Here is a 26,007-nt window from a genome sequence, read left to right on the forward strand (position 1 = left end):
GAGCTGGTGGCCGATAATGATAGTCTCATTTCCCACACTATCAGCCCAGAGGGAGTGCATGAACTATGGAAAGAAGAGCAAGAACCACAGGACTTGAAACATTCTATAAGCTTGTGAGTCTTGTTAGGCGTGTTAAGGCAGCTCCCTTGGTCTGTAATTTCCAAAATTTAGGAACTGACAGAGGGAATCCAGTAAGGAAAGGAAAACAGGAGGGGACAGTGAAGTTCCAGAGGTGGCTTACAGTGTCCAGGCTGACTTGACCCAGCATTTAGAAGCTTATGCGAGGGGCAGCGGGTGAGTAGGGCACATGGGATTTCTTTCCCAGCTATGAATGGCATTTCCCTTCAGCTTTTAGCCGTCCTGGGCTTGTATCAGACAAGGCAAAATTACACTCCCTTTGGGGCCCAGCATGGCTGTCCCAGGCCGACCCCAGGGTGGGGGTGCTGCAGGCAGCAGGGCCTGAGGAGGGAGGTGTGGAGGGAGGAGGCCCACTGCCATTCTTGGTATGGTTCTGTCTCAGGGAGCAGAGCTGCATCTGGCCTCACTCTGGGCAGCTTATAAGGCCTGGTGTGAGTTTTGTTGATGCAAGTGCAGCATAAAAGGAACAAATCCGCCAGCACCAGGGCTGTTGCCACTGGAGTCCTTTTGCATACATTTTTCAAATGATAATTCACTCTACCCAGCCCCCTTCCCCACCCCCCAAGGCCGATTTATTGAAAAAACCACCTTATATGGTAATATTGTTAACACACCGTCAGCTGGCCTTTTTAGGGACTCTGTTTAAAGAAGATCCGCCTCTGGGGTTTTATATTGCTCTGGTATTTATGCCAAAGACGCAGCAGCCCTCAGTCACTGGGAGAAGGACCTCTCGGATACTTGGTGAGTACCGCACAGCTTCTGCTAGCCCTAACTTTCCGGGGCGCCGCCTGGCCCCCGGGTGCAGGAGGCGCCTCCAGATTGGCCTGGCTTCTGTGACGCCGGCCCAAGATCACACGTCAAGGCACTTGGTGGGCAGTGGTGCCTCCAAGCGTGCCTCTGCCTTCCAGGAAAGGGGGATCCTGGACAGCCCTGTGCCTGGACGGCGGGCGGGATACAACACCTGTGGCCTCTGTTCACCCTGCTCACCGGGGCCAGTGCGGATCTCTACCCTCACGGCCTTTGTCATGACTCAGAATGTCTGAGAGTCTGTTTCAGGAGAGCAGATGCTTTGTGGGGTATCTGAATCAAAGCCAACAATGGTCCCAGTATCTGTGAGATGTCTGTGTTGAGAATGGGAATGTATTTTCTTCAGTCCCTTATGCCGTCTGATTCATACTTGGCTGAGATGAATGGTGTATTTTCTCAACCCCTGAAGGCTCCAGGGTCACTGGGGGTGTGGAAAGTCGGGGCTGGGGCAGGGGCAAGTGTCCTGTGACATCAAGCAGTTTGAGGGCTGGCAGGGACAGGAGAGCCATCTAATTCATTCTGAGGACACTGAGGTCTAGAAAAGTTAAGTGTTGCCCAAAAAGTTCACAGCCAACTGTGAGATCCCCCGCCGATGCCCGTGTCCACCCCGCTCATCCCCTCAACACATACACACACACAAATAATTGGGAGGGGAAGGAGACCAAGGGACTATTTGCACTCTTGTGACCAGAGTCTGCTAACATCTGCTTGTGGCTGAGGCAGCTTGGTGAAGTGGTGGAGGCCTTGGAGACAGACTGCCCAGCTGCCAGCGTTACTGAGTGACCCCAGTTTTCTCATGTGTAAAATGGGAGTACTGGTATCTCGTCGGCAGGGCTGTTGTGGGGATTAAATGAGATCATTCATTTACAGGGTGCACAGATGGACACTGTCAGTGCCCTGCCCTGAGTTTTCAAACTTTAAGAATCACCTGGAGGACGAGTCAAAACCTAGATTGTCCTACCCCCTACCCCGGTCTCTGATTCAGTAGGCTGGAGTGGGGCAAGTTCCCCGGTGATGCTAAGGCTACAGGTCTGGGACCACAGTTTGCACAGGGAGGTTCTCAGCGCTTGCTTTTCCTAGCTGAACAAGTTTAGACTTTGAGGTCAGCCCTTAGGGCCAAAAAGCAACAGAGCTTCCTCTAATGGAGATGGATGAGTACTGGAGAAAATGCAAAGAGCAGTGGATACTACATGCCAGGCCTGGGACACCAAATGGGCAGTATGATGTCATGACCTTGAGGCTAGATCTCTTTCCTCCTTCCCTTCGCTCATTCCACCAGCATTTATTGAGTACTTTTTTATGTGCCAGGCACTGTTCCTGCTCCTTAGGGACAGTGTAGGGGCTTCTGCAATCACTAGGAGGGATGACCAAAGAAGTAGATAAAGAAAGCCCAGGAGGAGCCCTCACCCAGCCCAGGAGTAATCAGGGGTGGCTTCCTGGAGGAAGGGGTACCTGAGGTGGGTCCTGAAGTAGGACTAGTCGCCGTGTCAGGGAAGCATGGTCTTTGGACTGTTTAAGTGGTTCAATTCCACCGAATTTAGATTTCAAGGCAAGAAGCAGGGAGAGTTAAGGTCAAGAGGGGCAGGCAGAATCGGATTAGTAGGGTTTCATACACTAAAGGATTAAGCAATGAGGGACCACAGAAGGGTGAGGGCAAGAGATCTGCCCTTTGAAGGGACTGCTCTGGCAGCTGTGAGGAGAGGGGACTGGAACCGGGTGGGAACCGCAGTGTGCCGGGGTCCTGAGCTGTCCCCCCACGCCGCCAAGTGGCTCCAAGATAGAAAGAAGAGAGCCTGAGGATTGCTTGGGAGGCGGTGGGGAGGAGTCGGGTGTTGGCCTGGCCTCCAGGGTGGGCGGTGCTATTCTCGGAGGCGCAAGTCCAGGTAGAGGACAGTGATGAGCCAGAGTACTGGAGGTGGAGTGAGGTGCCACGGGGCCTGGGGTGCACTTGCCCCGCAGGCAGTTGGTTCTGAGGGTCTGGAGCTCAGGAGAGGGGTTCTGGACTGGAGTGGAACCAGAAGAACGAGTGAGAGACCCGGATGAAAAAACAGAACAGGCCCAGATTCCTGAAGATCAGAAATATTAGTAACCAGAGTCACTTTTAATTTAATTAATTGTATATCAACCAAGTCAAGATAACATAAAGGTGATTAAAGATGCTGCTAGAGTTTTCCACCGCAGAAGTGTTTTTCGTTAAATTATTTCTATCTGCCAGCCTCACCAATTGTGTGGATATCTGTGTGTATGTGGATTAGGATAGGCAGCTGCTTAATGTCATTTGAAGCCCTCCCTCCAAAATATTTCTCCAACTATTGTTTGAAGTCTCACCATCTGAGAGTCCTTCCTTTTAGGGTTTAAACTTTTCACTTAAATGAAAATGTTTTTGGAAACTGGAATATATTCAACCATCCCTTCAGTAATCATTGATTTGTGAAGTGAATGGTTCCTCTCCTTCCAATATGATAGATTTCATCCTGGGAGCAAATTCTTTTTTTTTTTTTTTTTTTTTAATTCATGAGAGACACACTCAGACAGGCAGAGACATAGGCAGAGGGAGAAGCAGGGTCCCCACAAGAAGCCTGAGGCAGGACTTGATTCCAGGGCCCTGGGATCACGACCTGAGCCAAAGGCAGATGCTCAACCAATGAGCCACCCGACTCCCAGGTGCCCCTGGGAGCAAGTTCTGATGGACAAGAGTAAGAGAAATCATAGGAACTATTATTTTTGCAGCCCTTTACAACAGGGGTTGGCAAACTTTTTCTGAGGAGGATCAGATAGTAAATATTTTAGGCTTTGCAAGTCTAAAGGTTTCTGTGGCAACTACTCACAATTGCCATCATAGAGAGAGCAGCCATAGACAGTATGTAAATGAACAGGTGTGACAAGTTCCAATAAAACTTCATTTATCGGCATTGAAATTTGAATTTCATGTAGTTTTCTTGGGTCATAGAATATCATTCTTTGTTTTTTTTTTTTTTTTTAATTTTTATTTATTTATAATAGTCACAGAGAGAGAGAGAGAGGCAGAGACATAGGCAGAGGGAGAAGCAGGCTCCATGCACCGAGAGCCCGATGTGGGATTCGATCCCTGGTCTCCAGGATCGCGCCTTAGGCCAAAGGCAGGTGCTAAACCGCTGCACCACCCAGGGATCCCCTGTTTTTTTTTTTTTTTTGCAACCATTGAAAACTGGGGCACCTGGCTGGCTTAGTCAGTGGAGCATACGACTCTTGATCTCAGGGTCGTGAGTTCAAGCCCCATACTGGGGATAGAGATTACTTTAAAAAATAATAAAAAAGTTTAAGAAAAAAGAAAAATGTTGGGATACCTGGGTGGCTCAGTGGTTGAGCATCTGCCTTTGGTTCAGGGCGTGATCCTAGAGTCCCAGGATCGAGTCCCACATCAGGCTCCCTGCATGGAGCCTGCTTCTCCCTCTGCCTATGTCTCTGCCTCTCTCTCTCTCTCTCTCTCTCTTATGAATAAATAAATAAAATCTTTAAAAAAAAAAAAGAAAAAATGTCAAAATCAATCTTAGCTGCTGAAGTGTATAAAAAGTGGCATTAGTTTGCTGACCCCAATTTACAATTTATGGAATACTTTCATTTCCGTTATTTCATTTGCTCCATCATACCAGGAGATAGCCATTACCTTTTCCATTTTACCATTGAGGAAATGGAAGGCCAGAGAGGGAGGTGAGGCGGGGTGTGGGGGGACTGGGCCATGGGAAAGGGTGCCCTGAGGGAGGAGGAGGGCAAAGAAAGGGAAGCTGGAGGGAACTCAGAAGTCAAACTTTGAGTCCTTCAGAGCGACAGGTTGTGGGGCTAACATCTCTGCCCTCATATTTGCCTGAGAGTGGCCAGGGACACGAAAAAGTGGACAAATTCTTTGCACTCATTGCATCTTTGGGTTTTGGTCACCTTGAGGGGCGAGGGTGGAGCTGTGTTTCTAACTCTGTGAAATCCTCAGCGAAGACCAGATGTAGTACGTGCCAGAAAAGCCAGAACAATTTGATTGACTTTCTCTGAGCAGAAAGTGGTTGTGACCCCAGGAAACCACAGTGACTTTGGCTCTGGCTCAGCTGACACGCTAGAACCTAGCCACAGATTGCCAGCGAGCAGCTGGGGAAGATCTAGAATTTCTCCTGGCAGAGACATTCCCGGAGAGCCTGGCTCCACAGTAAAACCCTTCTTCCCAGGCAGCGTGGGGCCCCATGGAGGCCCCACTCCAGGCCAGCAGCCCCACCCCTGCCCTCACCTCTGTCATTTCTCATTTGGTTCTGACTTCAGAAAAGCAGATTTCAATTCACCTAAAGTGCTACAGAACAGCATTGTTAACAGCTTTAAGTTGCTTTGTGGCTTGTCTCAGCTGCTCTGCTTGGGAAAACAAAGTCTGACATTCTCTTTCTGGAGGGGGATGCAGGGGGAGACAAAGGTGTACGTTGATAAGCCAAGCAGGCTTGAACTATAAAATCACACCAGAGAGAAATGCTTAGGGGACCCTCAAGGGAGATAGTCATAGATTCGCAGCTTTTCCTCTTGGCCACCTTCTAGCTTTTGAGGTAGTTTTCCCCTCACAATGGACCACCTGCTAGAACAGGGGAGCACAACTATTTGCTGACTGCCTTGTGAATAGTGGGCATGAGAATGGACTGTGGGGACACAGGAATCCCAGGGGCAGCGCAGACCAGGTCTGGGAGGGGGCCACTCAGGTGGTGGGACTGTCACCCAGCACATATTGAGCACCTACTATGTGCTTAACGCCCAATTTAGGTTTGGGGGCTGTAAACATAAATCACAGACTACACACATAAACACAGACTTAGTCCTGCCATAGGAGGAGTGCAGAGACTCAGAGAGAGAAATGAACACAGACTCTTTTGTTTAGGGCTTTTGCTGCCAACAGCTCTAGAGAGACAAGCAGAAGCAGAAACACCAAACATGGAGAAGTTAGGACAGCTTCACTGAGGTGATGAGGAAGGTGTAAGCTTCGGGCTTTGGAATCTGTCCGGGTTGATGCCCGCCTTGCCTCTTCCTGGCCAAGAGACCTTGGGCCAAGTTCTTAGGCTTCTCTGAGACTTGGCTTCCAAATCCGTAACATAGAAATAAAAGATATCTTCCTTTGGGGGTTTTGTGGCGATTAAATAGATAATTTATGTGAAGAGGTCCACATTTTTTAAATTAAAAATAATTTTTACCAAAAATGGAAACATGGAATATTCTATGTTTCACCTAGTGATGCAGCTTGCACCTTTTCCATTGCATTAAATACTCTGCCCTCTCCATTGTATGAAGGTTTCTAGCAGTTAGTTACAGACCAATTTATTATTCAACAACTTCTTTTGACATTAGGTTGTTTCTATTTTTGGTTATTTTTTTTTAACTTATTTTTGTTTATTTATGATAGTCATACAGAGAGAGAGAGAGGCAGAGACACAGGCAGAGGGAGAAGCAGGCTCCACGCACCGGGAGCCCGACGTGGGATTCGATCCCGGGTCTCCAGGATCGCGCCCTGGGCCAAAGGCAGGCGCCAAACCGCTGCGCCACCCAGGGATCCCTATTTTTGGTTATTTTAAGCTGTATTACATCAGCTCTTATCCAAATCTTTGCATGTACCCATGAGTGATTCCCAAGGATAAATTCCTAGAAGTACCTTTGTAGAGTTCAAAAGATATGTACAGGGCAGCCCGGATGGCTCAGCGGTTTAGCACCGCCTTCAGCCCAGGACGTGATCCTGGAGACCTGGGATCGAGTCCCACGTCAGGCTCCCTGCATGGAGCCTGCTTCTCCCTCTGCCTATCTCTGCCTCTCTCTCTCTGTCTCTCATTAATGAATAAATAAAATCTTTAAAAAAAGAATTAAAAAAAAAGATATGTACATTTCTAAGATTTCCGATAAGTTTTTTCAAATTCCCCTTCTGTACTACTTCTGAAAAGTAGTACAGTTTGATGATCATCAGTTATGAATGCAAACCCACCTCCCCACAGTTTTGTCAGCAAAGGTCGCCCCAAGAATTGGACACAGTATTCCAGCCAGAGGTGGGGTTAGCTTTTATGCTGGCCACAAGAGTGGCCAGAGTACTGCTAACGGTCCAAATATCCCAGGTCCTGCTCACAGATGCTAAACCAGAGTATCACAGTTTGCTAATTTACACTCATGTACAGAACCTCGTATTTACCCTTTTAAATTTAATATTATTTGCTTCAGTTCATTTTCTCTGTTTCTTGAGATCTTCTTGGGTTTTGATTCTTCCTTGCAACATATTTAATATTACACCCTCTTCCAGCTCTGGAAATTGGTTGGCATGTGCTCTGTATTTTCATCCAACGCATTTATAAAAATGTGTGACAAAGGACCAAGAGTGGAGCCCTGAGGCATATCGCTGCCTCCAGGTTGATGTCGACCCATTAATTAACACCTGTCAGTGACAGTACCTCAGGCAGCTGTAAATATGCCTAAATGAATTGATTGTTCAGCCCACATGGCTTTGTCAATATAGATATCACAAGAGACCTTGTCAGATGCCACAATCAAGTTAAGCTTGTCTCCCACCTTCTCCTGCATTCCCAGCCCACAGCTGTCCTGGGGAAGAAAAGGGAAGGCTGTCACTGCCAACATTTGTTCTTGGTAAACCCTTACTGATTATAAGAAATCACTGCTTCTTTAATCATGCTTTCTTTAACAGTGCCTTCTGGAACCTGCTTAATGTGCATATCAAGATTATCTGAGGTTTTAAAAATCCTCTTTCTTTCCCTCTTTGAACACTGGAACACACTTTGCCCATCTTCAGTCTTCTGACATGGTGGGAAGTTAAAGATCTCTGCAATCCCGAAACTGCTCGGGCCAGAAACAACATTGTTCTAAGCAGCCAGGTGAAGGGACTTTCTTTCTGTCTCCACCACGTCGCAAACCTTGATTTCCCCTTACCAATGTTGGGTCTTATTCTGAAAATTCTCCTCGACAACCAATGATTAATTCGCTCATTCATTTCGATGACAAACATTTAAGAGCCCACTTTGTGCGAGACATTGTGTTGGGCACACTTGAAGAATCGCGGGGGAACAGGACAGACTCAGCTCTTGCTTTTGCAGAGCTACAAACAAGTCAGGATACGCGGAGTTGATCGCTGCTTGTGCAAGTCCAGGGTGCTGTGGGGCAAAGAAGGGGGGACCCAACAGACAGGTGGGCCAGAGGGGCCTCTTGAAAATGCAGTGTCCAATGCAGAGGGCTGGCAGGTGACAGGAGTTACGGTAGCAAGCAGATGTGTATTGGGGAGAGTGCTCCAGACTCTGTGTCTAAAGGTCCAGCAGGGAGAGAAGACAATACAGTTCAGAAAGAAAGAAAGTCCATATGGGCAAAATGAGAAGGCCAAGAGGGGGCAAGAGGGAAGGAGAACCTGGAGTCACAGGCCAGGCTAGACCTTGGGGAATCTTGTACCCTGAGTCAGAGATCTGGAGCTTGATCCACGGCCATGGGGAATCATGGAGGGGACAGGGACAGAGGCAGAGCTGGATCTAGAAAGTCACAGTGGCCTCTTCCCTAGCGAACACTGCTTTGAACATAACAGGGAGAGCTCCCTTTTAGCCTTAAAATTATGTTACTAAGCTTCTGCTGAGCCTTGACTTAGCCTTTCTGACGTCATATGCATAGGTCTAAGGCTCTGTCTCCTCTTTCACTTTGTCCACCTTCAGCATGAGGTCACGGAGGGACCAGCGTGAGGTCACGGAAGGACCTGTAGCACTTAGCTCCTTCCCGCCTGTGGTCGGGTATTCTGAATGAAGCTTCCACAGGCCCCTCCTCAGCAGCCACCTCGTCCTTTCTCTGGACTGCTGAGAGTTGGCCTCCCTGAGTCCTGGGACAGGGCCCTTCTCACCGCCACCCAGTCTATCGCGCCACCCCCCACCCCCGCTCCCCCTGCCCACCCCCCTGGCTCCCCAGGCTAGGAGGTTGTCTGCGCACTGATTCCTGAGCTTTTGCTGCTTCTCCTTTGTCACTGAGTGCCAAGAAGTTGCCAGATGTTGTCTTCTAGCCTCCCCGAAGGAAAGAAAACCTGCAACAGGTGTGGGAAAAATAAATTCCCTCACCACGTTGCAGCCATCCCAATGTCACGAGGAGCATCAGCAGAGGGTCTACTGTTTTCTCTGTGAGGAGAGAGGGGACCATGCTTCCCATCAGGAATCCTCTCTCCTCTTGGGCTGCCCTTCTGCCCTTAGGATTGAACATTTCGCCCGTAACTACTGCATAATTTTTTCCTTAATGGCATGTTATGATGTTGGTTTTTCTTATAACCTATACATGAATACAGGGTCCTTGGGAAAAAATGGAAACATGATGGCTTAACCCAGCACCTCCTCTTCCAGGCCCCTTCCTCCTCCAGAGGTAATGAGGGCAATCAGTTGAAGACTTTCTTTTTCGGAACTTTTTTTTTTTAATTTTTAATTTTTTTATTTATGATAGTCACAGAGAGAGAGAGAGAGAGAGGCAGAGACACAGGCAGAGGGAGAAGCAGGCTCCATGCACCAGGAGCCTGACGTGGGATTCGATCCCGGGTCTCCAGGATCGCACCCTGGGCCAAAGGCAGGCACTAAACTGCTGTGCCACCCAGGGATCCCTCTTTTTCGGAACTTTTTGCTCTGAGTTCATGTCCACAAAGAGAAAATGGTGGAAAATACACAATATTGCTTTGTGCTTTAAAAAGAACTCCTGTAAATTGTTTTATATTACACGTTCTACTCTGCAACTTGTTTTGTTCACTCAGTGGAATGGTTTACAAACCTATACACTTTATTTTTTTTTTAAAGATTTTATTTATTTATTCATAGAGACACAGAGAGAGAGAGAGAGAGAGAGAGAGAGGCAGAGGCACAGGCAGAGGGAGAAGCAGGCTCCATGCAGGGAGCCTGACGTGGGACTCAATCCAGGGTCCCCAGGATCAAAGCCCAGGCTGCAGGCAGCACTAAACCACTGGGCCACCGGGGCTGCCCAACCTATCCACTTTAATCCCTGTAGATCTGCCTGCCTCTTCTCTGGACTTCAGTGTGGAATCCCACAATTTGGATCTTTGAGTTGTTCCAAGTTGTAAGTTGGTGTTTTTCTCGAGTTAGAGTACCTGTTTCCCTACACCTTTGCCAACACCTATGGAATCTTAACACTATAATGGGTGAAAATGGTCTTATTTCCCTTGTACTTCCCTGATAACTAGTGAGGCTAAGCATCGTTGCAGACTTGTGGGACATTTCTATTTCCTTTTCTGTCAATTATCTATTCATACTCTGTTTTTCTTTTGAGCTGTTTACTTCTTTCTTAGTGATTTGTAACAATTCATTTATATTATAAATAATCCTTCGTTGAATATACTGTGAATTTTTTCAACTCTTTCCTAAACTTCACATCTTTAGAGATTCTCTTCATTGGATGAAAGCTTTGTAGCCATTTCAGGCCCTTAAGAGACACATGGATTCATTTGTTAGGGCTGTCAGAACAAAGTACCTTAGAGAGGGTACCTTAAACAACACACATTTATTTTCTCCCAGTTCTGGAGGTTAAAAGTCTGAGTTCACAATGTTGGCAGTGTTGGTTTCTTCTGAGGCCTCTCTCCTTGGCTTGAAGATGACTACTGCCTTGTTGCTGTGTCTTCACGTGGTCTTCCCTCTACGTGTGTCTGTGTCCTAACTTCCTCATCCTATTAAGATATCCATCTTATTAATTAGATTAGCCATATTCAACACCAGTCAGATTAATGACTTCATTTTACCTTAATTACCTCTCTAAAGATCCTATTGCCAAATACAGTCACCCTCTGACATCTTGTGGGGTTAAGATGTCAACATAGGAATTTGGGGAGGGGAGGAGAACACAATTCAGCCCATGACAACAGGGTAGAGAGAAGAAGTCCACCTGCCAGAGAGTGGGAGTCCAGGTCTATGCCTGTCCCTGGTGGAATTGGGCCCTGGTTGGAGGTGGAGTCAAGCTCCAAAACCGAGAATCCTGTCTCCAGTATGATTGTGACAAGTGGCTGACTACTTCTCTTCTCCCCCTGCTCCAAAGGTGCTCCAGTCCCTGGTTCACTTGGCCACCCTCACTATGTGTGAAGAGGAGACCACCGCGCTCGTGTGTGACAATGGCTCTGGCCTGTGCAAGGCTGGCTTCGCAGGGGATGATGCCCCCCGGGCTGTCTTCCCCTCTATCGTGGGCCGCCCTCGCCACCAAGTATGTGCTCATCTGGACCCAAAGCTTTGAGCTACTAGGAAAAAGTGCCGCATAGTGGACACCGTATTGAACTCTGAGTGTGTGTGAGAGTGTATGTGTGCATGAGAGTTGTGTGTGTGTGTGTGTGTGTGTGTTGAAGGTGAGGGACTCTCTTCTGAGTCCCTTCAGATAGAAATATCCAGGACCAAACCCAACATACCCCAGGCATGCAGGGATGGAATTATGTCTGGCTTAAGTCTTTGGGGTTGCTAGGTTTGGAAGAAACTTTTTACAAACACGTACAAGTAAACAAGACCATGCCTTTAAGAAATGAATACTCTGTGAACTAACTTGAGATCACAGGCTAACAGAGAGACAAAATACTTCACCAGGGGGAACGTAAAGGAGGGAGAGATTAAATCTGAGCAGAGGAACCAGGGAAGGAGAGGCTTTGGATAATTGAGGATGTGGATCTCCGCATAGAGGGGAGAGCAAGAACCAAGATCTGGAGATGTAAAAATGCAAGCAGAGGTGTTTGAGGAAGACAAGTACCAGTCCTGTGTGTGCGAAGTAAGGCAAGAAGTGTATAGAAGGCCTTGCTCGCTCAGAAAATGATATTGCCTTAGGAGCGAGAAGAGAGGTGAGCCCACAGGAAACCCTCTGCCTTCTCTCCCTGCCACCTCCACGGTCATGGGTGTCTGCCTTGCCCTTGTCTCTTTCTGTCCTGTCTCCAGGGAAGAAGGGTATCTTTCCTATCTGTATCCTTCCTCAGAGACCATCCAATTCCTGGGTCACCCTTCATGAAGCCCTCAGCCAACTCACTCCTTCTTATCTTTTGCATCGCAGGGTGTCATGGTGGGAATGGGCCAGAAAGACAGCTATGTAGGGGATGAGGCTCAGAGCAAGCGAGGGATCCTGACTCTCAAGTACCCCATTGAGCACGGCATCATCACCAACTGGGACGACATGGAGAAGGTATTGGTGGACTCACCCTTTGGGTATAATAATGCATCATCATGACCCTCATCTCCCCCAGGCCTCCGCCCTGTCCACTGCCTCTAAAATGTTTCTCATATCCTTCTTTTCCTTCCTGTCCAACCACATGGCTACTCTCCATGGGGCTGCCAACAGCTCTCACTGGATGGTTGCAATGGCTTCCTGATTTCTTTGTCTCCTGCCTCACCATCCATGAATTCTCTACATTGAGGCAGAACTTGTCTTTCTAAAACCAGATCACATCACTCACCTCTCTGGGAATCTTCAGTAGCTCCTCATTGATTGGAGTAGGAATAGGTCCCTAACTCCCTGTCTGGCATCGAAGGGCCTGTCCCACCCAATGCCCAGGTTCATCCTTGCAAGCAGCTCCCAGCGAGCAGGGCTTAATGCTACCGCTGCCACCCCTTCAGGCATAAATGGCTTCTCTCCCTTTCATGTTCTCTGTCATGATCTCAGGTAGGTACATTGATGCCAGGTTGTTATGCTGATTCTCTAATGAAAATTCTAAGTAGGACTCTCTATAGGTTTTTAGAAGCTTGTGTGTGTGTGCAAGAAGATACAGAGGTGGGGGGCAATTTTTCAATGGTAGTTTGTGATCAACAAAACCATGTGTGTGAAATGCTAATGGAGCTCTTCTAGTATTCTTTTGATAAATTCTGCTGACATTAGTCTGAGAATCCTTGTTTCTGTGAGGAGTGCCTTTTGAAGTGTAATAGAACAGACTGCAACCAGAAATAAAGAATGTTGCTGTGAAGTCTGTAATGCACCCTACTTTTCTCTAAATCCCAGACTCAGTCACTCTGGGTGTGAGATAAATAGACACAACACTATAGTTTTCGCTTCGCACCATGGAGTGGCTAAGAGCTCCTGCCCTGGAGGCAGTGGCAGGGAGGTCTGGGAGCGAGTCTTCCTTTTGAGCCTCAGTTTCCTCATTTGTGCAGATAAAAATACTTTCTTCATTAAATTGCTTTGGAAATTGAATTAGGTACTCAGTATAATCTCAAGGCATCCAACATACTTCATTCTCAATAAATAGCATATATTATTCATATGGATCTAACAGCATCTAATTCAAAAACATATTAGACAAAATATTTTAGTATAAATATATTTTAGCACAGTAGTAACAACGTGTGAACTCTTTATTTCTAAATTTTTTTTTAAATTTCATTTATTTATTTGAGAAAGAGAGGGAGAATGAGCGGTGGGGAGGGGCAGAGGGAGAGAGAGAAAGAAGCAGACTCCCCGCTGAGCAGAGAGCCAGTTGTGGGGCTTGATCCTAGAACCTAGAGATCATGACCCGAGCCAAAGTCTCACACCTAACCGACTGAGCCACCCAGAAGCCCCTCTTTATTTTTTTTATTGTTTTTTTAGATTTTTAAAAAGATTTATTCATGAGAGACAGAGAGAGAGAGAGAGAGAGAGGCAGAGACACAGGCAGAGAGAGAAGCAGACTCCATGCAGGGAGCCAGATGTGGGACTCAATCCTAGGACTCCAGGATCATGCCCTGGGCCAAAGGCAGGCACTAATCCACCCCGCTGATCCACGCAGGGATCCCCTCCTCTTTATTTTTTTTATATATTTTATTTATTCTAAAGATTTTTTTGGGGGGGCAGCCCCGGTGGCTCAGCGGTTTAGCGCTGCCTTCAGTCCAGGGTGTGTTCCTGGAGACCCGGGATCTAGTCCCACATCAGGCTCCCTGCATGGAGCCTGCTTCTCCCTCTGCCTGTGTCTCTGCCTCTTTCTCCCTCTATGTCTATCATGAATAAATAAATAAAATCTTTAAAAAAAAAAAGATGTTTTAAATTTATTTGAGAGAGAGCAAGAGTGAGGGGAGGGGCAGAGGGAGAAGCAGGCTCCCCGCAGAGTGAGGAGCCCAACTTTGGACAGAATCCCAGAACCCATTCCAGTAAAAACAAACAAACAAACAAACAAAAAAAAAAAAAAAACCTCACAATTTAAAAAATTGTATATATTTAAGGTGTGACCTAATGACTTGATAGATATTTATATTTGTAAGAGTTACTACATTCAAGCTCATTAATGTATCTATCACCTCATATAGTTACTTTTTTTCTTGTACTGAGAACCCTTAAGATTTACCTCTTAGCAAATTTCAAATACACCATGCTATACATTAAATCTCCAGAATTTATTCATCCCACATAACTGAGACTTTGTACACATTGGCCAACATCTCCCTATCTCCCCTCCCCCCAGCTCTTGGTAAATACCATCCTACTTTCTGCTTTTATGAGTTTGAGTAAAAAAAGAAAAAAGAATCACCATTTTTAATCCTGAAAAATAATCATAAGGTATGTCTGGAGAAATAAATAAAGCTAAAATTTATGAGAACAAAATGAGTGAGAAAAACTATGACAGGAGACTTGCCATATCCACATATTAAAATATAATATAGTTATAAAAATTAAAATAGTTTGGTGCCAGAACAAAAATAAAGAGGAAATACATGATAAATGAAACTTTGAACTCTAAAAGGAGAAAAGGATTATTCAGTGAATTATTCCAGGACAACTGATGAGTTATTTTAGGGATGGAAAGTCTTCTTTGCCTTATACCATTTCACCAAACACATATCAATTGAATATAAAAGCTAAATATAAAAATTCAAATGATAAAAAAATACAATATAGTAAGCATGAACAATCATCAAATTTCTGGTGAAAGTAGTCTTAGAGGAAAAGATAACAAATGTGATTTCTTAAAAATTATAACTTCTAGTATGTGAAAAAAAATAACCAGGTTTAAAAGATAAACAATAAATTGCAAAAAAAATTCATGAGTGCAATGAAGATTACATTAACAGCTAGTGTAAATTGATCATTAAAAATACATTTTCACCAGACAAATAAACAAAGGATATGATCAATTTGCCAAACAGAAATTGTAAAAAGTTGCAAATATGAAAAAACTTAAACTCATTTGAAAGAAATGTAAATTTTCAAAGTTAAACAATGTTTCCCTATCAAATTATTTCATATACTAAGAGCAAGACCCCTGAATACAGGTATGGGTAAAACGGGCTTTCTTGTTCTGGAGTAGAGTGATATAACCTCTTTCTCGGGAATAAAAATCAAAGTCTTCCAATTGCCGTGCTCTTTAGCCTAGTAATTCCACTTTAAAAATTTTTTCAGGGGGGCCCCTGGGTGGCTCAGTTAAACATCTGCCTTCAGTTCAGTCATGATCCCAGGGTCCTGGGATGGATCCCTTTGTAGGGCTCCCTGCTCTGTGGGGAGTCTCCTCCTTCCTTTCCCTCTGCCCCTCCCCCTGCTTATGTACACTCTCCCTCTCTCTCAAATAAATAAATAAAATCTTTAAAAAAATAAAAAATAAAAATTATTTATTTGGAAACATCCTGAATAGAAAAAAAATATAATATACACAAAGATAACTATGACAGGATTATTTATAAACAAAAATCAAAGATACCATGAATAGTAATATTAAATACATGATGGTATATGATGAAATGTTATGTAAGCATTAAAAATAAATGTTCCACTTATTAAACATAAATGTTTACTATGTAAAAGGATATTATTTATGTTATAGTAATTGCAAAATGGCAGGAAACAAAATTGAGTGTAAAAGTATAAAAATAGGGGATGCCTGGGTGGCTCAGCAGTTTAGCACCTGCTTTCGGCCCAGGGTGTGATCCTAGAGTCCTGGGATGGAGTCCCACATCGAGCTCCCTGCATGGAGCCTGCTTCTCCCTCTGCCTATGTCTCTGCCTCTGTGTGTGTGTGTGTGTCTCTCGTGAATAAATAAATAAAATCTTTTTTAAAAGTATAAAAATAGCATAATAATAAATGAATACAAGTATATAAGATAAATAAATGGTGATAGAAATAAGTTTGAAAATATTTAAAGGTGAAAGATTAGTAAGAAGAAAAAGCCAAAGTGCTAATTATTTATTACTAGGTGATGGAAATGTGGCTGATTTTTACTCCTCCTAAAAATATTTTTCTAATTTTAAAATTATTAACATCTTTAACTTTTAAAGTACTTTATAAAAGCTCTAAAAAGTGAAATGAAATAAAGTGCAGGTGTTGGGGCCTAACACTCAAGATTCTGATTCATGGGTCTATGATACGGCCTGGGAGCCTTCACCTATGACAGTCATCCCAGGTGATTCTGCTACAAAGCATCTGGGGCCCATATTTGAAGAAATACTGACATCACTCAATTAAGACTAATTGCCATTCACGCCTTCTGTGAAACTTTCACAGACAGGGCCTCTGTCTACTTATGCCATTTTGTCCGCCTCAGATGCCCTTCTCAGCTGCTGGAGACCTTCCTTTGCCTGCAGGGCCCGCTCAAATCCCCCAGATAATGAACTGCCTCTTCTTTTACTCAAAATGTGGATGTATCTTTGTATGTTGTCTTCTTGGGTGTTTTTCTCCCCTCCAGACTTTGAAACCGAGGTCCAGGGGCCTTATCTGATTCATATCTACCTTCACCACAGTTAGCACCATCCTAACCCAAAGTAGAGTGCCCACAAATATATGGGGGTACAACAGAGGCAGATGATCCTATGCCCTGCCTCTGAGGAAATCAGAGCCTATGTCCCTGCCACTTTGCTGAATCCCTCTGAAATAAAGACTCCTGTTTGGTCATCTTGGATCACTGAACATAGTGGGAAGAAATGACTTCCTCTAAGGCAGTAATTCTCAACAGGAGCAATTTTGCCTCCTGGGGGGCATTTGGCAATGTCTGGAGACATTTTTGCTTGTCACTGCTGGAGAGGTGCTTCTAGCATCTAGTGGGTAGAGTCCAGGAATGCCAAACATCCTATAATGCACAGGTCAGCTCCTCATGTCGTGGAATTATCCAACTTAAAATGTCAAAGTGCTGAGGTTGGGAAACCCTGCTCTAAAACACCAGCCTGGTAATAAACAGTGACAGTTCAAGCATATCTGTCAGGTTCCCAGCAGGACATAGTATACGCTCAGTGGGTGTTTTAAAATTAAGGAAGGACTGCTTAGAGAGGTGTGAACAGGGTTATGGAACCAGAAAGGAATGTTGAGGCAGTCAAGTACTAGGAACAGAGGAAAGCTCTTATACCCATAAGTGTGAAGGATGGGGGTGGGGTAGCATCACTACAGCTGGAAGAGGGGCCATCCAATAGGAGCTGGGCTCACAGAGGGCCACAACATTGCTTGGAGAAACACCCTAACCTCTCTCCTCTTCCCACTCCCAGCCTCTTATTGATATCTTTCATCAACCAAACAGAGACAGAAGCCAGGAAGCAAGGAATACCGAGAGATGTAATTGGCCTGGCCCTGCCCCCAAGGAAGAAAGCAGGGAGAGACAGAAGAGTAAAGAGGAGGGAAGTTCACATGGGAATAACCAATAGACTGAGTATATTGGCTACAGGTCCGCGTCCTATCTGGGACCCTGTTGAAAAGGAACATAATCTCTGAAGTTCAAGCAGAGTTTCCCAGGACTCACAGTCTCCTCTTCAGAACCCAGCCTTTGCTGTGAATATCGTGTCATGCTCCCCCATCATGGGCATACCAACTGGAATTTCCTAGGAGTCTCCTTGTCTCATTTGACTTTTGTCTCAACCAGATCTGGCACCACTCCTTCTACAATGAGCTGCGGGTAGCACCTGAGGAACACCCCACCCTGCTGACAGAGGCCCCCCTAAATCCCAAGGCCAACAGGGAGAAGATGACCCAGGTAAGAGGCCAGAAAGTCTTGAGCAGAAGAATACAGCATAGATCCCTTATCCCTTTCATGCATCAGTACAACAAAAAATTTTGAGGACATGCTCTGTGTATAGTCTATGCCAGGCCCTATGGGAGGTGGGAATAGGATAAATAGGCACAGCCCTTGCTCTTAATAAGGTCCCAAACCATCCTGTGGGCCAAGAGGTGCTGTGATTTCTGTCACATCATCTTTTATCCTGCACTGTCCTTTCAGATCATGTTTGAGACCTTCAATGTCCCTGCCATGTATGTCGCCATTCAAGCCGTGCTGTCTCTTTATGCTTCTGGCCGCACAACAGGTGAGTCTGTTCCCTTCCTGACTTAGAGGGGCAGAAGGGAAAGTGGGGCTCCTGCAGTGGTACCTGCTCAGGAGAATCAAAGGGACAGCCAAAGTCCAGGGAAAATCCTGCTTAGGGGTAACAGAAGGGAAGCCCACGTGGAATTCATTCAGGTCTACCCAGTAGAGCTGGCAGGAATTTACGTGGACAAAACATGTCTAGTGCATCCAGCGGGGGCGTTTTCCCTCACAGCCGTCAGTCCCCAAGATTACACACACTTCCCACAACACTGGAATGTTTCTGCTCGTGAACCTGTGATGGCAGATATATATGTGCTCTTGGTATGGAAAGGTGCTCAAGGAAATGGAGGGAACTTCAAGATAAAGCAATTTGTCATGGGGACTTGACAGCTTCCATGAACATAGTTCAACATTCATTCACTCAAGTATTCGTTATTTGTTCATTCATTCATTCATCAGATATTTTCCATTACTCCCTACCATGTGCCAAAGACTGTACCAGGCCATGGGCCATGGGCACACACTGACAGGCAAGAGAGCCCTGCCATCATAGAGCCAACAGTCCACTGTGTGTGTGTGTGGGGGGGGGTGCACAAAAACAAAATATAATTTCACTGCTGATGACAAGGACAGTGATGGGGAATGTATGATGGTTCTATAGTTTATTTGTTTTACCATTTCTCTACTACTGGACTTTCAGGTTGTCTCCAGTTTTAATATTTTATTGTAAAATATGCTGTGATCAGCATCCTTGTACAAGTATAAGCTACTGGTCCCTGGATATTTATTTTGCCCTACTGAACCATCTTATTAGTGTTAATCATGTCTCAGTTGTTTCTCTTAGGTTTTCTAGGTATACAGCCTCATCATCTACAAACAATGACAATTCTATTTCCTTTTGATAATACTTCTAATTTCTGTTTTCTGTCATATTACATTGACTAGAATGTTTAGGACAATATTAATAATGCAATCTAACAGTATTAACAGTTTCTCCATTGATTATGAAATGGCTGTTGGATTGAGAGAGATTTATTATCATTGTTTTTTTTTTTAAGATTGTATTTATTTATTCATGAGAGACAGAGAGAGAGAGAGAGAGGAAGAGACACAGGCAGAAGAAGCAGGCTCCATGCAGGGAGCCTGACGTGGGACTTGATCCCTGGTCTCCAGGATCAGGCCCTGGGCTGAAGATGGCGCTAAACTGCTGAGCTACCTGGGGTGCCCTATTATCATTGTTAAAAAGCTCATTTCCCTCCATGGTTTACTAAGTTTCATCAGTAGGGAATGTTAATTTTTTTTTCAAATTGGCTGGTTTTTATAGTCCCTTCCAGATCTAACATTCTCCATGCACGTACATATGTGTTAGTTTAAACCCAGAAGGATGTGTAAATTATCTAGTCTCTCTTAAAGAATGTGCAATTGAGATGCACGTTGACTAAGTATGCAGTACTGTGAAAGTGTTTTAAGGAATACAAGAAGAGGTTTTACTTACCTTCTATAAGGTTACAGTCTCATTTGGGAGAAAAAATGATGTTCGCAAAAAGTATTATTGATGATACGGTGGGTAAATTTTCTCAGCTGCTAGAGAAAAATATGGTAGTTGAAGACCATGTGGCAACTGGTCCAGAAAGATGAAAGACAAGAAATTTTCATAGCTCCTATCCCCTCTGTCCATAGGCATTGTGCTGGATTCAGGGGACGGTGTCACCCACAATGTCCCTATCTATGAGGGCTACGCACTGCCCCATGCCATCATGCGCCTTGACCTGGCTGGCCGTGACCTCACTGACTACCTCATGAAGATCCTCACAGAGAGAGGCTATTCCTTTGTTACCACAGGTATCCAGCCCCTTTCCTGATTTTAACTTGAGCTCAAACCAAATCTGTTCTAGGACCAGGTGGTCTCTGATGAAAAGTCTGTGGGCCCCCTGTCCTCAAACTCTCTTGAAATAGATGGGGAGGATCCTAGGCTGGGGCTGGGCCTCTGGACAAGACCAGATGATCAAGGCAGCCTTACTTATGGAGGAAGGTTCCCAACCAAGATGCTCTGGGGATAGGGACAAGGTCTCCTTAAGTGCCCTTGCACAGCATTCCCTCTTTCCCCAGGGATCTCCCACCTCTGTGTCTACACCAGGATCAGAGCTGGGTTTTCCAAGGTTGAATGGTAGTAAAAATCTGATGACACACTTTGTTACCTAGGGGCATTTATGGTTTGTCTGAGGACACATGGAATAAATAAGGTCCAAATTTCCAAGGTGGAGTTGTTATGCCTCAATGCTCACCCTGGGCAAGAGGAGATTTTAGGCAGGGGCTTTCCTAGATTCTGTAAGACCACATCAAATCCTCCTGTATCTCTACCATAAAAGTGTCCTATAAGGCCCCCAGGAAGGCCCATAGCTTTGTCAGCGCAGAGTAAAGACACAAGGAGAAAAGCCCCTGCAAAGTTTTGCCTGAGAATCAAGATTTTTGAACTTGCACTTTAGGAAGAGGAATGAAAAATTAACATGAGTCCTAAGAATGAATCAAAGCAGAGGAGGAGGTTTTCATGGAGATCAAAATAGGAAAACTAACAGAACAGAGTATCTACTTTCTGTCATTTCTACTCTTTCTAGCTGAGCGAGAAATTGTGCGAGACATCAAGGAAAAGCTATGCTATGTGGCCCTGGACTTTGAGAACGAGATGGCCACGGCAGCCTCCTCTTCCTCCCTGGAGAAGAGCTATGAGCTGCCAGATGGGCAGGTCATCACCATTGGCAACGAGCGCTTCCGCTGCCCCGAGACCCTCTTCCAGCCTTCTTTCATTGGTGAGGTTCTGCCCACTGTCCCTGCTAATTGGTGTGGAGGAGGTGGAGGACTGGGGAAGGGAGGGAGAAACACCAGGAGTCATGCACACTTTGTTTATAATTTATACATAGCCCACATTCCCAGGAAGGGCCAAAAAACACATCAACAATACAATCAGATAAAATCTAATTTTTATTTATTTTTAAGATTTTATTTTGTAAGTAATCTCTACATTCAACATGGGACTCAAATTCACAAGATCAAGTGTCACATGCTCTACCAACCGAGCCAGCCAGGCACCCTGATAAAATCTAACTTTAAATAAAAGGATAAGAAAATCAAAATAAAAGAAAAGCAGAATAGGGAATATAACATAAAACTAAGAATAAGGTTAATACACAAAGCACTTCTTGGATTGCTGAACATTTAGGTCACAGGAGCCAAAACCCAGAGCGGTAAGTTGGATGGGTTTGGGGTCAGATATGGTCTCAGATCCTGACTCTGTCCTTTCAAAGTCTGTCACCTTGAATGTGTTACCTTCTTTAAACCTCGGTTTTCTCATCTATAACGTGGAAATCATGATAGTACCAACTAGATAGGGTTGTAACAAGGATTACATAAGAATATTTCATACAAGGACAACTACTTTCTTGAGGAGTGTATAGGAAGAGTTGGGCCTGTAAGCAAATGTTAATAGACAGTGTAGTGGTACATAGCAACTGAGCAAAGTGATATAAGCCTAAGAAATCAGTAAAGACTTCTTAGGGAAGGAGAACATTTGAACAGAATCTTGAAGAATGAGCATCATTTGATCGTATCTGGGGATGGAAGGAGTGCAGAATGGGGAATGGCATACAGGGTAAATGGAAGGGTACATGTAAAAGCACGGTGGTTGAAAGGTCATGTTCAACTTGGGACATGATGAGAGGAATGTGGTGTGTGCGTGTGTGTGTGTGTGTGTGCGTGCACAGGGGAAACTAGAGGGAGTTGCTGGACCACACAGAGTGTGGTGGTTAATCATACCAGCAATGATGTCCCTGAAAGTTTTAGGCAGCAGTGTAGCAAGACCAGGTTTGTATTTTAGAAAGATTCCTCTAACCTCAGTGTGGAATTTTGTCACATGCAGAAAAGACTAGAGGTGGGGGAGGCCAGGTAGGTCGGCATGAGCTGGTTTGGCATGCAGACTTTCACTGTGAAAGGCCTTGCTGCCAGGATAACATGGACCTGTAGATAAGGGGGGGGGGGCTGTCAAAGATGACATGACATTGCATGTCAAAGAAGACACACAATGGAATATTTTTTGACAGTAAGGCTGCATATTGTATGATTCTATTTATAGGAAATGTCCAGAACAGGCCAATTTATAGAGACAGAGAATAAATTAGTGGTCACCGAGGTTAGGGGGAGGGAGGAAGAGGAAGATCACAGTGTCTGCTAATGGGTATGGAATTTCTTTTTGGGGTATTATAAATGTTCTAAAATTTTGGCAACAGTTGCACAATCTGTGAATCTACTAAAAACTACTGGACTATACACTTTGGAAGGGTGAATATTATGATATATGAATTATAGCTCAATAATGCTTGAAAAACGCTGACTCAGGGAAAGTGTTCCCTTAGAAATATACTTCAGCTGATCAATGTGAAAGATCAATGAGAACAGGAGGAACCAAGGGCCAATTAAAGGTCGGATCCTGTAATCTATTTAGGAGGTGATTAAGGGTCTGAACTAAGGTAGCTGCAACAACAGAAGAGTCACTTGAGGAGTCGAAGGTGTGGGTATTTATGAAGTGATGGATGCTGACTAGATACTATGGCCTATGCTAGGCATGGAGTCTGCTGGGATTCATGAAACCACCTACAATTCCATCATGAAGTGTGACATCGACATCCGCAAGGACTTATATGCCAACAATGTCCTTTCCGGGGGTACTACCATGTACCCTGGCATTGCTGACAGGATGCAGAAGGAGATCACAGCCCTGGCCCCCAGCACCATGAAGATCAAGGTGAGTCCTGCCCCAGTTCTCCCCCATCCTGTCCTTCGGACAAAGACCTGCCTACCTGAGCAATGCTCCAAAACAGTCTGCCGGGCCCATAGAGTGGTGGTCTCCTGAGCTCAGTGTTGTCCTGGCCTGGGACAGATTTCATCTCAGAGGATTATGTCCTTGAGCACTGATGAGTTGGAGACATGTTTAGCGTGAGATCTCAAACATAATCGTATGATGTCATATGATTTGAGAAGGTGGTGAAAGAATTTGGGATGAGAACATTGAGGGGTTTGAGGATGCAATCAGGAGGAGAGAAATAGAGGGCAAAGAAAAGAAGCAACACTACAGCATCTTTAGACTTTAAAAAGATGTGGGGGGATGCCTTTAAAAGGATCAGGCGCCTAGGTGGTAAGTGGTTGAGCATCTGCCTTCGGCCCAGGGCGTGATCTGGGAGTCTCAGGATCGAGTCCCACATTGGGCTTCCTGCATGGAGCCTGCTTTTCCCTCTGCTTGTGTCTCTGCCTCTCTCTCTCTCTGTGTCTCTCATGAATAAATAAATAAAAATATTTTAAAAAATAAAATAAAGGATGTGAGTGTTACCCCAGAGGAGAGTGAAAGTTCCAGAGAGACAGTTCAGTGTGGAGCAGGCTGCTGGTTCAAACTCACAGGGACATCACTTGATTCCTGGACAGCCTGTGATCTGTTGTCTCTTTTTTTTTTTTTTTTTTTTAAGATTTTATTTATTTATTCATGAGAGAAACACAGAGAGAGAGGCAGAGACATAGGCAGAGGGAGATGCAGGCTCTCTATGCGGAGCCTGATGCAGGACTTGATCCCAGGACCCCGGGATCATGACCTGAGCCAAAGGTATACGCTCAACCACTAAGCCACCTAGGCGCCTCTGTTGTCTCCTCTTCTCTCCCATCCTCCCCATGTGGCTGCTCACCCAGGCAGCTCACCTCACAGGCCTCATGAGAATGGAGGCCCACCTGTCTTCCACTTCTCCCCAGCCTCTGGTCCCTAAGAAACCATACAGAGCTTTCTAGGACTTCTAGGAACTTTGCTCCTAGCAGGTTTAGAAAAGGAGTTGGGAATCGACTAGAGATAACGAGTAAGTTGAAAGTTACAAAGTCTCACAATAAAGTTGGTCTCTGGGAGAAGGCCTCATTTGAGGAAGTGTATTCTAAGCAACTTTTTTTCCACAAAGGAAGGCTGCCCCAGGCCTTCCCCCTGCCTAACAGATGGCCCTCAGCATAGGGAAGCAGAGGGGGTTACCAGAAAACAGGGAGGAACCCGTGGGCCCTTCTCACCGGGAGCCACTGAACAGCCACGCTTACTGAGGCCTGCCACACTGGAGGCATGGCACCAGGCCTGAGGCAGGGGCTTTTCACCAGGTCTGTGTGTCAAGATACCACACCTCATTTCACCCCTAGATTCTGGCTCACCAGATGCGGGGTGCCCCCATTGATAAACAAACACCAGCTTTTTGATGCATATCCCAATTTGTGAGCCACTGCCCTGAGTTTAGTGACACGTGCCAGCCTTCAAGGAGTTTAGGATCTAATCAGTAGACATGATCACCGAGAAGGCAACGTAAATAAGACAAGAGGAGGGAAAAGGGTGCTTGAAGCAGGGGAAATAGAGTGAGCAGAGGTGCCCCAGGGTATGTGTGCAGGTATGAATAACCCAGCCAAACAAGACAGCCAGGTTTATACAGTGGAACCAAGGAGATGGAAGAAGAGAAGTGAGGTGAGGTGGCATCAAACGGGGGACCTCCAGCCCAGGACTATTCAGACTCTTCTCACGACTAGAGCTGTGCAGGAATAAGGCGGCTGTGCTGGTCCTTGAGGTATCAGTCCAAAGGGTGACCGAGTAACCTTTGCCTGACTGAATAACTTCTAAGAACCCTTCTTCTTCTGTAATTCCGTGATCTCTGCAATTTAGGAAAGATGTTGAGAGGGTCTAAGGAGACAAAAATAATCAATTCAGTGTTCGGTTTATTCTAGCACTGAATTCTTAGACTCTATAGTAGCAGTCCCTCTGGAGCCACTTGTAGGTAGAGTTCAAAGTTGTTTCACAGGACAACCAATTTCTAGAGGCTAAGCTCAGGACCTCCAGTGGTGAGGATGAACCATGTATCTGTGAATTTAAGAACTTGTCAGATACCAGTGGCTATTGACAGATGAAGCTCAAGACAGGGTCTGAGTGGACTGGCTGACTCAGGATTGGGAGAAGCCCAGCCTGTGCTGCCCATGCATCTAAACTCCAGGCAGGAGCAGAGAGGCACTTTCCCTCTAGCTGTCTATGTTGATCATCTATCGCTGAGGGACAAGCAACTGTGAAATCTCAGGGATATATCAGTAAATATTTATTGCTTGTGCATCTACAGGTCAGCTGAGAGTCAGCTGATCTAAGTCAGGCATGGCTAGGCAGCTCTGCCGGTCTAGCCAGCTCAGGTCAGGTCCATAGCTCTCAAGATGGGGCCCAGGCTGAAGGGCCAGCAGCTTCTCAAGGGAAGCCCTTCTCATCAAGATGGCAGAGCCACAGCTGTGTGTCTGAGGTACCTTTAAGCTCCTGTTTGTGTTGTCTCTGCAAACGACCCATCAGTCAAAGCAAATACAGGGCCCAGCCCAAAGTCACAGGGTGAAACAGTGCATCCTTCCCATGGCGGGGAAGACGAGGGAGTAAAGATTTGAGCAACAATCTACTCTACCACAGGGTTTATCCTGTTTGTTTCTGACTGTGGAGGCTGTCCTTATCTCGGGCAACCAGGCACTGTGATGAGATGATCTCCTGGATCACCTCCCTGTTCCCTTGGGCACTAATCATGATACACCACATTTATTCTTTGCAGATTATTGCTCCCCCCGAGCGGAAGTACTCAGTCTGGATTGGAGGCTCCATCCTGGCTTCTCTCTCTACCTTTCAGCAGATGTGGATCAGCAAGCCCGAGTATGATGAGGCAGGGCCCTCCATTGTCCACAGGAAGTGCTTCTAAAGTCAGAACAGATTCTCTGGGGATCCCCTTGAGACTGCTCTGTTACCAGTCATGAAACATTAAAACCTGCAAGCCTTA

At 45.4% G+C, this 26,007-nt stretch overlaps 1 protein-coding gene across 2 annotated transcripts; it reads left to right on the forward strand.

Annotated features, from left to right (window-relative positions):
* Window positions 1-93: 93 nt before the first annotated feature.
* Window positions 94-26,007, forward strand: ACTG2 (actin gamma 2, smooth muscle). 2 transcript variants are annotated; one of them, XM_072769853.1, is made up of 10 exons: window positions 94-294; window positions 772-879; window positions 10,987-11,148; window positions 11,974-12,102; window positions 17,717-17,827; window positions 18,071-18,155; window positions 19,835-19,996; window positions 20,770-20,961; window positions 22,768-22,949; window positions 25,786-26,007. In XM_072769853.1, exons 3-10 carry the CDS (start codon window positions 11,023-11,025, stop codon window positions 25,927-25,929), a joined length of 1,131 nt encoding a protein of 376 aa, XP_072625954.1. In that variant the 5' UTR covers window positions 94-294; window positions 772-879; window positions 10,987-11,022; the 3' UTR covers window positions 25,930-26,007. The 2 variants fall into 2 exon arrangements, with proteins under 2 accessions (XP_072625954.1, XP_072625953.1); XM_072769852.1 differs by lacking the exon at window positions 94-294 and having other exon boundaries at window positions 753-879.

This window comes from Canis lupus, chromosome 12, assembly GCF_048164855.1.
Source record: "Canis lupus baileyi chromosome 12, mCanLup2.hap1, whole genome shotgun sequence".
Lineage (NCBI taxonomy): Eukaryota > Metazoa > Chordata > Mammalia > Carnivora > Canidae > Canis > Canis lupus.

What these genes read in the sequence shown, in the direction of transcription:
- ACTG2 (XM_072769853.1), top strand. Translation starts at nt 11,023, where the DNA reads ATGTGTGAAGAGGAGACCACCGCGCTCGTGTGTGACAATGGCTCTGGC. An exon ending in ACAGGGAGAAGATGACCCAG is followed by an intron (nt 17,828 to 18,070) that starts GTAAGAGGCCAG and finishes CTGTCCTTTCAG; the next exon opens with ATCATGTTTGAGACCTTCAA. An exon ending in CTATTCCTTTGTTACCACAG is followed by an intron (nt 19,997 to 20,769) that starts GTATCCAGCCCC and finishes TACTCTTTCTAG; the next exon opens with CTGAGCGAGAAATTGTGCGA.